General features: G+C 37.9%; 1 protein-coding gene across 2 annotated transcripts in view; it reads left to right on the top strand.

Annotated features, from left to right (window-relative positions):
- sfswap (splicing factor SWAP) overlaps positions 1-1,719 on the top strand; it is a 96,134-nt gene extending 94,415 nt beyond the window's left edge. For both annotated transcript variants that reach the window (XM_039687985.2, XM_039687984.2), the window contains exon 18: positions 1,021-1,719. In XM_039687985.2, coding sequence (XP_039543919.2) covers positions 1,021-1,086 — 66 coding nt within the window. In that variant the 3' untranslated portion in view covers positions 1,087-1,719. The remainder of the gene's footprint in view (positions 1-1,020) is intronic.
- The last annotated feature ends 15,534 nt before the right edge of the window (positions 1,720-17,253 follow it).

Genomic DNA, 17,253 nt, shown 5'->3' with positions numbered 1-17,253 from the left:
GACTGATTTGATATATAATGGCAAGTTATGCTGACGTAAAGAACCTTGAAGTAAATGTATGCTGGCAGAGAAAGGCGTCATTGCAAGAAAACAGACAGTAATGTATCTGTAGCTGTAGCTTATTAACTGATGTTCTTGCACGTAATATTAACTTTTAAAGGAATATTCCGGGTTCAATACAGGTAAGCTCAATCTGAAATTTTTGGCATGATGTTGATTGCCACAAAAATGATTCACACTTGACCCTTTTCTTCAACACACACAAAAAAACAAAACTAAAAAGACATTATTTTAGTGTGAATAATTTGCTTACCAACCCTAATCTATATTCCATTTTACAATTTCGTTGTCATGTCACCTAAAACCCTAAAACAATCATAAAAAATAAGAACTACTTTACAGCTCAAGTTATGCAGGTTCCAACAGAAGAATTAATGGTCAGTAAGTGCCTTAATAAAATTATAAGCCTCACTTACATTATGCATTTAAACCCTCTAGAAATTGGTCCTATTCACTTCCATTTTCAAAGAGGGATATTTTTGTGGTAACCATCATTATTGAGCTTAACGTCTATTGTTCCTTTTAGTGTTTTTTTCTTTGATGTAAATTCCGTTTTGTATGAAATCACTGACGCCAGTTAATGTGCATATTCATTAAGCAAGAGTGCCAAGCCGTGTCGTCTCCGGTGTCGCACTCTCCCTATGGGCTCTTAGCATGCAAGCAGCTTTGGGTAAGGTAACCTGAGCCACATTGAAGGAAGAGAGACATTTGAAGAGCAGGATTCTAGTTTGCCAATGGCCTTTTTTTTATAGAACGCCACTAGACATCCGTATCCATATTTAGCACGTAGGATTCTTATAAATACAAAGCCAATCTTAATTTCAAATTGTGCAAAGTTGTCTGCAAGCTTATGAATTCATGTTTCTGTTTTCTTGTCCTGTGTTTATGCTATGATTACTCTCTCTTGCGAACTCTACCTTGCGAATTGTGAACATTTTCTCCATTTCTCCTTTCTTGCAGGACCTCATGGCGAAAGTGCGAGCAATGCTTGCTGCCTCCAAAGGCCTTCAGCCGAACTCATCTTGAGAGAGTTCCACAACATCCAGGCAGGATCAGTCTACATCTCGCACAGCAGCAACAGCCTTCCGGGCGACTACTGGACTGCTGTTCGCCTGATAAGCTGCACAATCCTGGGCTCTTTTATCCCTTTATGTATGCCTGGTTTGGACCTCGCGTTAGTTAGATGTTTTTATTTCGCCTCCAGATAAGCATTAGGCATGGAGATCTTCTTTGTTTTGAAAGTGCAGGTGTAGAAAGACACAATACCAGCAGCAGATGGTGGAGCCTCGGTCCTGCTGTGTGTTTTAGCTGTAACACAGCAACAAGAAAGAAGTATTAAAGGCGTAATTCCTTGGATGCAACTAAAAACAAATTTAAATTGCGTTCTGATGACTGAGCTTTTTCCTTTGTAATATTGTGTCTTGCAGAGGGACACAGTTATATCCTTCTGTGAAGGATAAGGATAATACTGTTTATTTTCTCACCTATCTCCTTTTTTCCTCTCTCCGTCTGAGCTCTTTCCAATATGAAGTCATCGGCTTGCTTGTTTTTTTGTTTGTTTTTTTTAATATGTGGCCTTCGGTTTTTCATTTCTAAGTTTGTACAGGCCTAATTTTGAAGCTACTTTGTAAAACCGCCAATAAAGTATGAATTATCCAACTTGTGGTTGCCTTACTTTCCGTGAGCGACATCTCGTCATGTTCGCGTCCTGCTCCGTCTGTTTTTGCATTTCCTGCACCTGCGAGCTTTGGCCTTTTGACCCTCGGCGCATGTACCGCATCCCAACATGCACTCTGCATGATAATTAGACCTCATGTTCTGCTGAAGGGTCCATATGAGTGGCACCCCCCAGGAATTGGGAGAGCATGAGCGAATGGAGGGAATCATGGGCTATTTTAAGTGCGTCTTTAATCTCATGGCGGTTCAGCCCGTGGAGGTGATGTGGCGAGTCTCATTTGGTCCTGCAAGAGAGAAAATTGCATTGGTAAGAGATCCCTGGAGCAGGTCAGTCCCATCAAAACCCATATTTACACTCACTCCCAAACTCTCTTGACATGGAGAACTCATTGCTTTCCCATGTTCAGATCATGTTGAGTCTGATTCAAGTGGTCTATTCTTGGGAAAAGGACGCAAGTGTTTTGTGCCAAAGAATAAATGTTAAATGTCCATCTGGAGTGCATTTTATTGATCATTTCACTCTGTGCTGTATGTTCAGCAAACCCCGCACGGTCTAATCAGGGCACTTAATTTAACTATAGTTTTATACGGAATGTCTATTTACAATACTGAGTTGCGGTCAGTATCTGACACAAATAGCCAACGTATTCTCATCCTTTAGCGTCATATGTGACGCTAAATGACAAAACGGCCAAATACTACGCACATGGCACCCGTTATCGTTAATATAACACGCGCTGTGATGGTTAGGTTTAGGTGTGGGGTAGGGTAGGGTAGTCTCATATTACGCTGAAGGATTTATGACGCGCGTGTTATATTAACGATAAAGAGTGCCATGTGCGTAGTATTTTGGCGTTTTGTCATAGCGTCACATATGACGCTAAAGGATGAGAACGGGCTGAAATAGCATCGAACCACTAAAAATACTGCTATTTTTAGTGTAAATAGACTTGTGACTAGTGTAAATAGCATCTGTCGTTAATTGAATCTAGTTGCTATTTAAACTTAGCATATATTGCTAAGCATCTACTGCATTTGCATATCGAGGGCTTGGAACCATAGGGGCATAAGTGGCATTTTGGGCGAAAATGAGTTCTATATATCAAATTAAAGGTCTTGATGAGCTCTATCTAGTTGTGCCAAAAAAACACATCAGAAATCAACCTGTATTGAATAAAGCAACAAAACAACAATGACCTAACACAAAAGTTTGAGCATCGTTTGGAGCCAGAGGGGCGTATGTCCACTTACGTCCTTCTGGCTCTGAACAATTAGCCTACAGTATTTTTCAGAGCCAGAAACGGCAAAACAGAGGTAAAACAAATTTTGATGAATATAATAAAGCAAACAGATGAATCTGATGAAGTGACAGATGAAGAGATGTTTTTGTCTGCTCCTGAACTTTTTAGTTCAACTAAAGTGAACCACACTCTATGCTATGTTGGCTTTACTTAACTTTTTTATGTAAATAGATTCGGTTACGCTTCCTTTTACAGTACAGTACTTACAGTGTACTTACCTAGAAAGTACTGGCTAATATAAGGTTTAGGTTTAGGGGTAGGTTCAGGGTTAGTACTAGTTATTACCCAGTAATTGTAGTTACTAAAGTAAGTACATAGTATTTACATGGGTAACTGGACTGTAAATGGGAGTGTTACCACATAACTGGGTTACGCTAAACAAACATAATTTGTTCATGTAACTTCAACATGGAATTAGTCATTTTAAGGGACCCAATTAAACTCTGAGCAGAGTGTTAAATGAACACTGAAGCAGAGATAGTTAATGAGATAATTAAGTAAATAATTTAGTGATGATTGAGAATTATTGAAGACACCTGATGTTAACAAGCAGAATCACTGAAGGAGAAAACCGGGATTTTAGGTCACCATTATGGTGATCAGTGTGTGCTTGCCATTTTGAACTACACTTAGACCCTGCATCTGTATTAGTCTCTCATTTGTCTTCTCATTACACAGTTGTTTAGGTATATATGCAAACAAGCACTACCAGTCAGAAGTTTGTAATAAAGAGGTTTTGCTCATATATTACCATGATTTTTATTTTCCTTTTTTAGCATTGTTACTCAGTCTTTCCTCCTTTGGAAATCATCCTGATTTGGTGCTCAAGAAACATTTTTATATGTTTCAATTAAAGGCTGTTCTTTTGAAATTTCTATTCCTCAACGAATAATGGGTAAAATGTTTTGTGCAGAGCCAGTTATAATCAAAACATTTTTTAATCCAGAATTTAAACAGATCTGAGTTCCTAATAGCAGTATGTAGCAGTAATAAATGTCCCTCAGTAATATAAATAAATAGCAGTAATAAATGTCCCTTCTAGTTTTTCAATATTTTGTTTATCCCATTTTTATTCTATTAACAAATTCACTTGCTCTTATCACTATATACTAAGTCTTGGAAATGAAAGGCTTTGCTTGACTTCCCATTTCGTTTATCGCTGTTTGCTGAAGTACAATATTTCAGTGTGACACGGTTATCCGGGGCAATTTTCAGGCCAAGTCTTTATTGGCAATTAACTAATTATAATCATAAAATGGAACCATATTAGCTGGATTGAAAATGAAGACGCCATCTCTGGAGGCTTGTTTTTTGCCGTTGACATTGACCTGCTATCAGAGCCGGTAGACAGAAGATGGGTCAAGCATGAGGCTCCTTGCAGGCTGTGGCATCTTTTTTTTTTTCTTTCTCTCCCGAGAGCCTCTGTTCATCAATACAGAGCAGCAATCTGCTCAGTCACTGCGTGTAAACACATATCTCATTTTTTTGCCAAGGCTTCACTCATTCCATGCTCATAATGGCCGCAACATTCCCTCCAATAACTGGATTGCCTATTACAGTATAACATTAAATAATGGATTTATATGCAATTGAATGCCCCTCACAACATCATTGATTTGATTCCTATGGGCTGCATTCAAGGTTTCGCCCATTCACGCTGTGAGTTTTTGTGTATCACAAATGAAATGGCTGTGGTATCCAAGAAGTCACTCTCAAAGCTTAATGAAGCGGCCGATACGGTGATTTGTAACTTTGAGATTTAAGGATTACTGACTTTAATCTGGTCCAGCCAGTGGCAGTGAAATGCTGGAAGGAACAGCCTTATGTAGGCAGAATGTTTGTTGGTTTGTCAATTGATCTTGGAGAAAATACATGCAACATTTACCATCAAAATCCAAATGACCTTGAGTTGGGTTGAGAATTAAGTTCCATGGCTTGTTTTGAAGTTTTATGTCCCTTCGCTTCCCACCGCAGTGGAAACCCCGCTAAAATAAAAGGAGCCGTGCGGCGACACGTTGGAAATCCAAGTTGGACCCAATTGAATATGTAAAATTAAAAATCCAGAAGCATGTGTTTGATTCTCTTGATGTGGTTATTCAGCAGAGGGTTGTCACGCTTTTCAAAGTTGTGGCCTGAACAAGTTTGCTGATTTCCCACAAGGGAAAAAAAAATCTCAGCCAGCTGTGATATATCCTAAATATCATGAAATAGAAAGGCCTTTTTTGGAAGTGCAGAGAATATTTTCTAAGCTGAAAAGAATAATACGCATGAAAATCCTAGTCCTCAAAGACATTGTTTTATGTAATGTAGTAGGTGCCATGTTACTGTTAAAACTAAAGACTTTAATGTGATAATAATAGAGATGTTTTCTCTCCCTATATACAAAAGTGGGGAGAAGAATTTGTGACTCACAGAGATAGAAGTTTCTTAATGTGCTACTTTTATAACCCAAATCAAATGGATGACAGAAATGGTGGAATGGATGCATAGCATGACTGACCAAATCCCTTTTATTCAGTGTTCCTTTAATCCATTCCTCATCCGTGTCTTCTGTTTATCTTATTTAAGGTGACCTGATCAAAAGTGCTGCAGACTGTCTTGAGTGTCACTCTAGTCCTTCAAGTATCAATTCCATCCCACACAACGACAGGAAATGGGTTGCAATATCTCTCCTGTGGCGATACCATGTGATCTCTCTTGCTGCAGATGTGAGAGATTTGTGAGATGATATCACTGGCTTCCAGTAAGGTTACAGTTTAATGCAGTTTTGTTGTTCACACACACATATACACTCAAAAATGCTGAGTTGTCAACCCATTTTTGGGTCAAATATCGACAAACTCAAACATTGGTTTAAATTTCAACTTATTGTGCACTGTAAAAAAATATTGATGGTTTAACTTAAAAAAGTAAGTAAACTGGTTGACTTAAAATTTTAAGTTCATTGAACTGAAGAAAGTGAGTTAATACAATGAAGGAGACTCAGAAACTCAAAATTATGTTATCTGAACTAAATAAATTATTTAAGTTGATTTGACAAAAGAAAAAAATGTTGTGATTACCACACTGTAAAAAATATTGTTGGTTTAACTTAAAAAAGTAAGTAACCTGGGTTGCCTTAAAATTTTAAGTTGATTGAACTGGAAAAAGTGAGTTAATACAATGAAGTAGATTAATTTAACCATCAGAAACTCAAAATAATAAGTTACATCAACTAAATAAATTATTATAAAGTTGATTTGACAAAAGAAAATATGTTGTGATAAATCTTGAAAATATTTTTTTACAGTGTGTTCAGTTAGATGTATTCAATTATTAAAAATGACGCAGAAAGTCAATCTCTATAAATGTAAAGTACTTGATTTAAAGAGCACTTGTTTCAAGCGATAGTCTGAGATTACCTCTGTCACTTTGGGTAGGCCTATTATTAGTCATTATATTCTATTATAATCATATGTAGTGAAAATCAAGTTTTTATTGTTGTATAGGCTATGTCAATGTGGTAGGCTGGTATTTTTTTTTTAAAACAAATTTAAAGATATGTAAATATTTTCCCACCTCAGACACAAAATCCTTAATAATATTATATTTTTTATTCAGGCAAGGGAGTCTTGTACCACCCTGTCACGGACAATAATGTCATTAGAGTAAAACAAGAAATATATTTTTTAAATCTAATGTTTTCTAAATAGTAAAATGTCCCTATTTGGAAACCATCCATAGAAAGTTTGTAATTTAATCTTTTTTTTTTTTTTTCCTTAGGTTTTTTTTTTTTTTTTAATCTTGAAATATGAATTCTACATTTCAATGGCCTCACTGTTTGTACTGAAAAAAACGGATTGGATTGTGACCGCCACTGTGACAGTGGTAAACCGGGGGAGGGGAAACATTATAATTGGACATTTAATGGAAAACTTTGGTCATGCTCTGAAAAACTAAAAAGAACATCATAACAGTGACTAGTCGCATCCACACATCCCTCTGGATTTCCATGTAGCGGGATGTCACAGACTGTGGTGATTGAATAATTTCAAGCACATCTTCAAAGAGATACCAGTAATGCTTCCTTTTACAGTCCAATTACCCATGTAAATACTATGTACTTATTTTAGTAACTACAATTACTGGGTAATAACTAGTACTACCCCTAAACCTACCCCTGTTCCATGTACTTACCTTATATTAGCCAGTACTTTCTAGGTAAGTACACTGTAAGTACTGTACTGTAAAAGGAAGCGTTACCGCGATAACACAGAAAGTCATCTCTTGTTGGCCAGAAGAACCTGTTGCATACATTTTACAAGGGCTACGTTTATCTGTAGTCAAGTCAAGTATGTATTTATAGAGCGCTTTTCACATATAGATTGCATCAAAGCAGCTTCACAGTATCAATCAAAACATAATAACAATGTTCGTTTCTTAGTGGAAAAACATCCACGTTTGTTAGAGCTGATCAAGGGTATTATCGATTGGTTAATTAATTTGAATATCCCCAACTGAGCAACCCAAAGGAAACAGTGGCAAGGAACTGAAAAACTCCATCAAGTGACCTAATGGTGTCCTAAAACTCCATCAGGTGACCCAATGGAGAAAAAAAAAAAACCTTGGGAGAATGCAGGCTCAGTCGGAGGCCAGTTCTCCTCTGGCGTTTATGAACTAGAGGCCGGATTTACAGTAACTAAGGTAAAAATGTATATGAATGTCTCTAAACGCGAACCTGTGAGAAATGCTGATGGCGTTCACATGCGCATTAAGAATTGATTCTATAGTTGTGTGCGTTTTAATATATGTGCGCAGGTTTGAAATCCATGATTCTGTATGATGATCTTTATGATATTTAAGCACGCATCATTTTCCAATGACATCACTAGTTTCCCAAGTAATTGCTTCTGTTGGCACCTTTTGGGCTGTCTTGTTAAAAGTGAAATGCTGCTGTATGGTGCTGTGCTTTTGTGTGGAGCACATCCAAGTAATTACCCAGTAAAGGATTTCTCCTGGAGTGAATGTGACCACTTGGTTGGTTTCATTGTGGAAGCCACAGGTGGAATCTGGCCTGCATGGCATCTTTTCCATTGCCTCCACTGCTTCAGATGCTAAAACAACTTAACAGTTGGAGATGTTTCTGTGAGGGCCTTATACAGCTCATGGGCATCGAGCAAGTCCCGTCCAAATGTTATAAAATGTAACATTCTTCATTAAACCGAGTGAGTGAGTGAAAGAGCGAGTAAGTGAGAGAGAGAGTGAGTGAAAGAGATAGTGAGTTGGTGAGTGAGCGAAAGCGATAGTGAGTGAAAGAGATGGCGAGCGAGTGAGTGGGTGAGTGAATGAATTAGTGAGAGAGATAGCGTGTGACCGAAAGAGATTGCAAGTGAGCGAAAGAGATAGTGAGTAAGTGAAAGAGATAGCGAGTGTGTGAGTGAAAGATATAGTAAGTGAAAGAGCGAGTGAGTGAAAGAGCGAGTGAGTGAGTAAGTGAAAGAGATAGTAAGTGAAAGAGCGAGTGAGTGAGTTAGCGAGTGAGTGAGTAAGTGAAAGAGATAGTAAGTGAAAGAGCGAGTGAGTGAGTAAGTGAAAGAGATAGCGAGTGTGTGAGTGAAAAAGACAGCAAGTGAAAGAAAGAGCGAGTTAGTGAGTTACTAAGAATAGTATTTTTATCTTGTTAACATGAACACTGAATTAATAATAACTTAAGACTTGGAAACACATTTTGAGACATGTTTGTGCCTTATGCATCTCATCAAACGGTATGGAACGATGGCACCCGTTTGGCACCCGTTTCGTGGTATGACTCAATCCAGCCTATAGGCTACTAAACAGCTATTTTACCCCATATAATGCAGTGAGTGAGGCGCAATGACTTATAATATAGGCTCTAGGTCTAATATGTGTATATATGTGGCTCATTAGTAGGCCTATTTAACTGTTGGCTAAAATGTAGTTCATTGATTTAGCGTTCAATTATTAAAAATAAATATGCCCACAGCCCACCCCTATCTTTTTACATTATGGTGGGTTTTCTGATAACCCGAGATGCATTGCAGCCGTTAATAATGTCCCCTGAGTGTTTTGGTTTGATACATCAGTAGATGCCTTTAGTATCATCTCAGTTTCCAATTTAAACAGGCTCCCTGTAACCTGCTAAGTCAAGCCAGCTTGTCTTTTGTGGTGTTAAGACAGTGGTTTGTGGGGTCGATGGGTATTATTCTGATGCTTTATACCTCGACCTCACATTATCAATGACTTTGGTTTGATTCATTAATTAGAGAATATTTAAAAAAAAAAAAAAATGAAGCCTTGATTCTTACCCTTGGCAGTGTTGGTGGAAGTGTGTCCTCAAGGTCCTTCAACTCATAAATGGTTTATTTAAGTGGGGAGGCTTCATAAATCCTTGTAAATCCATTCCTGGCACTGAGACTTTCCTCTCATTTTTATAAACACCTGAAGCATTGTTATTTTGCTGGATGAATAGCCTAGCCCTCCAAGTGCTCCATTTCTTCTTTCCTCTGTCTTGAAGTGCTGTTGCTAGTCCCTGTCCAGAAAGCCTCATTTGTTTAGTGCTAATCTTGAAGAGGGAGATTTTGTTGAGAATTATAGATGTGTATATGAGTCTTATCACACAGCTCAAGGACTCTGGCTGTTAAATGTAAACAGACCTACCCAGTTGGCTGAACTATCTCACATCCATTAAAGGGACAGTACACCCAAAAATGAAATTCTGTCATTTACTGTGAAAATAATGAGTTGTTGTTTGGAGCAAAAATGCCCCCAACATTCAAGCTAAGCTGCACAATTTTGCTAAATCTATTATGGCTGTGGCAATTTAAGTCAAATATACTAAATCAATTAAAGGTTTTACACATTTACAGTATTGACCATTATAACCAGTCACCCATTTATGTTGAGCTAATGGATGCATGGCATAAATAGGACATGCATATCTCCACAAAAATATTCTTTCTGTATTATATTAATCAACATTAATAATTACAGACCCCGAAGGGGTCATGGTGGTGGAAAAAATATGAGATGGAAGAAGAAAAAATAATTAAAATGGGAGGAAAACAATAAGCCATTGATTTTGCATTCTCTAGCAAATGGTTTGCGTTTCCCCAAGAAACTTTGCTCGCAAGTTGCTTGTGTTTGCTCGCAAAACTTTTGTGTTCTTTGTGCGTTGAGTGCAAACTGCAAACATTTTGTGAGTGAACGCAAAGTTTCTCGGGGGAACGCAAAAGCATTGCCAAATAATCCCCCCCCCCCCCCCCATTTCATATTTTTGTCTTTAACGCGTCCCTGTCTCTAAATAGTCATTACTATTTTAATTTACTATTTATTTTATGCAATTGTACTTTAAATACATGTATGCCACCTTTGAGCTGCATTAAACATAACTGCAATGCCAGATGCTGCTTCTGTTTCACCTTTGAAGTTTAAAGAGAGCTTTTTTTGATGTTGATAATTTTATTATTTTGTAATTGAAGTGATTGCTTAAAAGTAAATGACAAAACAACATCGATACATTTAGTGAAGTATAAAAATGGCCGTTCTGGAAATCAGACTTTTTTTCATCTGCTTAACACTAAATATTGAAAAGCAATATGGGCTGCCACAATTTTTCTGTAAAATGACTGATGAATATTAGGTTGGTTTTCACTAAAACCAAGAAAATGACTTTGCGCATACTTGTGAGTGCTTTATTAAGTGCTGAAGTCATTTATGTTCTGAATTAAACTTGTTTTGGAACCACATGAGAGTGAGTAAATGATGGCAGAATTATTAATTATTTATTTTTTAGTTTGTTTGGGGTGAACTGTCCTTTTAAACATGGGTGTCTGCAAAAGTGAAGGTTAATGATGCCTACTGGCACTGCCCATCTCACTAGATTGAGGACTCAATCAAATGCCCCCCTCCAAACTCCATACTCGTAAATTTTCCTACACAGTGTGCCCAGCATGCTGCTAAATGTCATTTTAACTTATGACCTTGCGGTATAGGATCATGTAATGTAAGAGGGGAGAATGCGAGGCTCTAGACACCTGTGAAACAAGCCGGTTGTACAGGAGAAGCAAACTTTGTTGCATTATTTTCCTGTTATCACTGTAAAGCTGCCTTGAAAAAATCTGTTTTTTATAGGCTAAAAAGCACAATATAAAAATAAAGGGGACTTGAATGCTAGATGTAATGCTAGATGTCTTACTGTACGTACAGTATATGACTAAATAATCACCAACACAATGATGGGGTGAAATGGGCTACATAATGCATGGGCCACCAGGTAAAATCTTGCCAAGGCAGCAAATTGGTCAGGGCCGTCTAAAAAAATAGACACTTAACAGGATCGAATGATGTATAACACTTCAGTATTTTGAGTCTCTTTTGCACTTATAAGAAAAAAAGTGAGCTGGTTTCGCCGGCGCATACCGTCGACCCCAGAGGGTTAACAGGGTTCGATCACATTCTTGAGCTCAAGCTTGAGCTGCTTAGCTCTGATTTAACTCCCTCTTCAGCGCTGCATATTCGGACTGATTGAACTCGGAAAGAGTGAGCGAGTTCCTCAAGCTTTGTACCTTCTTTCAAAGCCCTATAGGCAAGTACTTACTGGAGAAGGTGACCCATGAGATTGCATTGGCTCTTTTCATTCTCCGTTTAATAGAACTGACTGGATGAGAAAGACTTTTTAAAAGTAATATCACTCTCCATTTCTCACGTCTCCCACTTTGGAATATGCAGTGCATAGATAAAGGGAAGTCCTGTTCCAAATGGCTTACTTCATGTGGGCTTGTTGTCTCATGGTTTTCGCTAACATTCAGTCCTGACACCACTGTTAAGTACAGTATTTGAGTTGAACTCAAGTTCTGAGATTACAAAAGGCACAAAACCTTCACAAAATGCTCTTGTTTTATTTCCCAAGGCAATTAGACTTGCTTTTTTTTATGAGCTCAGCTGGTCTGGGTTTTGTTCTCGTGGCAACAATGAAGTAAGAGAGATGTCTTTGCTGCGGTCGCGTTGGTGAATCCTTGACATTTTAACCTCAAAGCATCTGTTTCTGATTTTGCAGAAGTAATCTGCTTTCACACAGACCTGAATAACAGTCCACTCACGTTGACCACTCTTCTGTGTAGACACCAAAGCTGCTTATGAAACATAAAAACCAAAGTAAACCGTTTGATCAGTGGGGCAAAGTGATCTCTCAAGCGAACTGTCGTTTTTGAGACGAGACGTGATTGCGACATGATTACAATGCGCCGAGGAGCATAATTTACCTGCAGAGTGTGCCATTGTGTTTGTCCTGTGGCATACACCCACCCTTTATCAGGGAGAATAATGGCCTCATCAGTTCTCGTCTTTCTTGCCTCTGCACAAGCGTGAATATGCCTTACTCTATGGGGTAGAGAACTGGGGAAGGTGCGGCATCATTTCACTCAGAGTGGCATCTGGCATGTGATGAGGCATGTTCGACATCTCGAAATCATGCCTCTCCCATATGAGATTGCATTGAGCTCACCTTCGGGCGCTGCCACTATCAGAAAGAGTTTTTTTTATCTTCCTAACATAGGGAAGCTGATGTATCCATGTTCCAAACTGAATATAACCGCCTAATTGGCTTCCACAGACGCTGAAGGGCACTTAGATACAATTTTGGTGTGAGTAATGTTTCCCGTTATGTTCTCCCTTTCATTTTCTTTTTCTCTTACACCCTGTCAGCTTTCTCTCCCGTTCCCTCTCGGTATCTTTTTCTCACTCATACACAAATAAGCACAAATGCGCGGTCAGATTTCAGATGTTCTCAGCGTCCCTCGTGGACATCAGTGTCCATATGGCTGATCCATCATCTCCGTAGATGCCTCAGAGAAAGGAAACTGGAGTGGTCAGAATCCACTTAATTTAATTGCTCATTGTATTTTGTTTCGTTGTATTTGAGTGTTTATTCGAGGGGATATTCCCTCTAGGGCTCAGCTGGACTCGTAGCTTTTTGTTTGAAATGTCTTATTTATTTATTTTGTATTTGAAAGCATCGGAAGAGGAGGACCGTAGGGGCTTAGCCTGATTACGTGTTAGGGGCCATATTTGATCATACCTTTGCAGCTGTTTGCTAGCTGTGGAGTGAAAAGTGGCTTCAAAAGACTAACTTTTCAGTTGGGAATAACAATGCAGGTTTCTGTCTCCTGTGGCTCTGTAAACAGACACTGATAACTGCTTTGATTTTTTTTATACCCCACTTTTTGTGCTCGAGACCAAGACTATGTTAAATATGTTAGGCCTCATATGCATAAATGCTGCTTACTTATTTCGTGTGGATTGGTGGAAATGCAATGGAGGGATTTGTGAAGAAAAATAGAGCTGTGTGGTCTGCAAAGACAGATAAACAGAAACCAGCTGCACATAAGTGGATTACTGCTTTTAAATGTAATTGTGACATTAGTGAATAAGGGACAATATCTGATCATATAATGTTCTGTCTGAAGCTATATGTTCTAATTTTGTTGTAGCGCTGAACATTGTGGGTGTATGGAGAGTCTGGAATGTCAATGTAATATTGATCCTTTAACCTTGTTGCGTATTTTCCATTAATACATAAGATGAGATTCCTTTTCTAAAGAGATAAAATGTAATTATTTGCTCATCCTTTTGTAATTCCAAACCTGTCTGACTGTATGAGTTGAATTTGTGAAGACTTGGGCATGGACATCCCTTTGCAACCCCCACTCCAAGTTCTGAATGCTCGCTAATTCTCTTTAACAAAGTGCAGACATTATGTAAATTAGAGATTTATTGTGTAGTCAGCTTCATTGATTAATATAACCAGTGGTGGAGGAAGTACTGAATCTCAGTACTTAAGTAAAAGTACAAATACCCAGATAAATATTTACTTTAGTAAAAGTAGAAGTAACACAATGACAACCATACTTAAGTAAAAAGTAAAAAGTACTTTATTTTAAATGTACTTTAAGTATTAAAAGTAAAAGTACTTGCCTAACAATTTATTATCTTAATGTCTATTTTCTAATGATTAATAAAACATTTAATTCTAACTCATTCAACCTAATAGCCTACTCCTATAATGATGTTCAATAATGATGGAAAAAAAATGTCACCATTTCTGAAACAAGCTTGCAATTAGGCAATATCATGCTTATCCTTACTATATGTTAATAACTATGTTTGGCAGTAAACGCGATTCATTTATGGTGTAATTCTGAACCTCTTGGCTTGCCATAATCCTAACCAAACCAAACATATATTACACACGGTGTGTTTCCTATGCACGTAAAAACAAATTTTTGCGTATGAGTTGCATGATAAACACACTGCGTGTTAGACGCATTTAGTGTGACCGGGTTGATATACTGTATCTATGGCAACCAAACGTCACTGGTGAGACAAACGTGCAACGAACGGACGGTCAGATTACGTTTTGGCAGGGGAAAAACTGATCAGAAAATGTAACGAAAATGTAACAGAAGTTGTAGAAATGTAGTGGAGTAGAAAGTATAATAATTGCTGCAAAATGTAACGAAGTAAAAGTAAAAAGTAGGCACTATTTATTGTACTTAAGTAAAGTAAAGATACGTGAAAAATGTACTTAAGTAAAGTAACGAAGTATTTGTACTTCGTTACATTCCACCACTGAATATAACTGAGATCGCGATGAAAGAATGAGTTTTTAGTGGTTATAAAAGGTAGCCCTCTTTGTGTGCTATCTAGGCAATAATAAATATAATTTATTCAGCATTTGAATAAAACTTTTGTTGTCCATGCTTGACAAGTGGCCACTTACATGCTTCAATATAGGCCAATCCACATATAAATGCGGGATTCACTCTCGAAATTGGGATGACTGACTAACACCTATAGCAAAGGACAAAAATAACGTATCTTGTCTTGAAACTATTAATGGAAATCTGGTTGGACAGCTGTGGTTTTATTTTTATTTTTTTTGATACAATCCTGGTTAGTTCCTGGTCGGGGTGCTATAGACAGAGCTTTGGTCACTTGTGCCAATGACAAATGTCGTTTTCAATGGTGCTAACAGTACAAATCGTAGGCTGTGGACAATGTGAAACATGTTTTGTTTTCTGAGTCCACCTTCATTGACTTTCCCACATCTGTGGGAGTTGTGCTATAGAGAAGCCCCAGAGAGGCTTCACATCCAGACTGTTGCTGTCCATAGTGAAGAACAAGGGTGGATCAGTGATGTTTGGGCTGCAATATCATGCAATTCCCTACTGTGCTTGATGGTCTCCTTTGGCAGTTCCAAAGACTACCAGATCAGTCTGGGGGACTCTCTGTGCACCTACTGGTTCAAACGTTGTACCCTGAAAGGGGTGCCTTGAATCAGCATGGTGATGCACCAATACACAGTCAGACTTGTGACAGAATGGTTTGATGAACATGAAGGTGAATTCGAACATCTCCCATGACCTGCACAGGCACCAGATTTAAATATTTTTTTGGATTTAAAGATGCTTTGGGATATTTTTGAGAAGCAAGTCAGAAAACTTTTTCCCCACTAGCATCACAATGAGCTGGCGACTGATCTGGAAGAAGAATGGCTCAAAATCCCTCTGGCCACTGTGAAGGCCTTAAATCTGTCATTCCCCAAGACAAATTGATGCTGTTTTGGCAGCAAAAAGAGGCCCTACACCATACTAATACTATATAGTTTCATTACACATGTCACAGGGAGGTCTTTGAATTAACTTTTACTGTTTTTCACCAAAAATTATATAGTTATTCATAATTTACTTGCAAAATCTAAAATTAGTTTGTGACTACTTTTTAGTTTTCTTTCAAAGTAACATTCATTTTTTAACAACAAAAAAAAATAGTGCTTTTTAGTTAACTTCTTGTTATTTACTCTCCTCTTTCACAGAAGAAAGAAATCCATATGGGGTTGAAATAACATGAGGGTGAGTAACCAATGACAACATTTCCATTTTTGGTTGAACAAATCCTTTAACAGCATTTCATTCCTGTCAGGAGACTACTCCAGCATACCAAAGCAAAACCTTCCCCTGAGCATACATTGACTCTAACCTTCATTTTGTTTTCTAATATTTCCTCTCAAGCCAGAGCCTTACTTTAAATAAATAAATAAATAAATACTAAGGGTCAGGACTTTGTGTTGACTGGCATGGATAATCAGCACTGCTGACTCTCCGCCAGTCATCCCTGTATCGAATTTGTAACAGCATAATCCTTTTCACGTTAATGCAAATGATAACACGGGAACATCGCTGTGACATTGAAGATAGACATGCTCTTGTTTTTACAGTGTTACTGTCGAGTCGATGTTTCATTCATAATGCTTTATTGTGTGACGGCAGTTTTGAAATGTGCCCTCCTAGTGACAGTTAAAACGGATAGGGCAACGAGAGACATTTCAGGAGCTGTTCATAAGTTACGGAGGGGAACCAGTGAAGCAGAGTGAAACTGAAATTAATGTTCCCCTGCAGAGGGGCTGCCAAGGCCATATCAGCGCAAGAAGGGCCTGTCGGTTAACAGGCCTCGATGTCTTTAATTAGAATCTGCCCCTCAAATGTGGCTTGTATTTCTGGCTAAACATACAGCCGGCAGATCCATGCATGAAACTTTGATCCAGCCCAGACTTTCCTGTGGTGTCTTTGCATTCAGAGAGAAGTTTCTCTGGCATGTGCTGTGGACATATTTAGAGGCATAGATGCGTGTGAATGGGTATTGAGTGTAGTTAAGAATTTGCCACGGATGAACCATAACACCTGTCTCTCAGTCCGGACAATCAAAGCCTTTAAATACAAGTGTGATGTATATGCATCATGCATGTTCTGATTTGCGTATTTAGCTTTTTATATAATTAAAACTAATATTATTAGAGTACTATATTTAACTTTTACTATAATTTTATTAGATGCATATTGTTCCATTTTATTTGTTTGTATTGTCTGTTTGTTATCAGTGATACATTTATTATTCAATTTTTTTATTGTATGTTAAAATTATTATTTTATATCTGCATTTTAAGCACCGTTTTAATCGTCTTTCATTGTAGCAGTTACCTCAGTATCTGACTTCCCAAACCGATCTGACGGGAATTCGTACAAATTTTACGAGGTGGCTAATTCGTAACAATTCATACGACCTCAGTCGTACGAATTAGTACGATTTTGCTAAATCGTACATATTTTACGAATTGGCCAATTCGTATGAATTTGTACGAATGACCTACCCCTTACCCCAC

Source organism: Pimephales promelas, chromosome 19 (genome assembly GCF_988280905.1).
Source record: "Pimephales promelas chromosome 19, fPimPro1.hap1.1, whole genome shotgun sequence".
Classification (NCBI taxonomy): Eukaryota; Metazoa; Chordata; class Actinopteri; order Cypriniformes; family Leuciscidae; genus Pimephales; species Pimephales promelas.
This window is presented reverse-complemented; position numbering and strand designations above follow the sequence as displayed.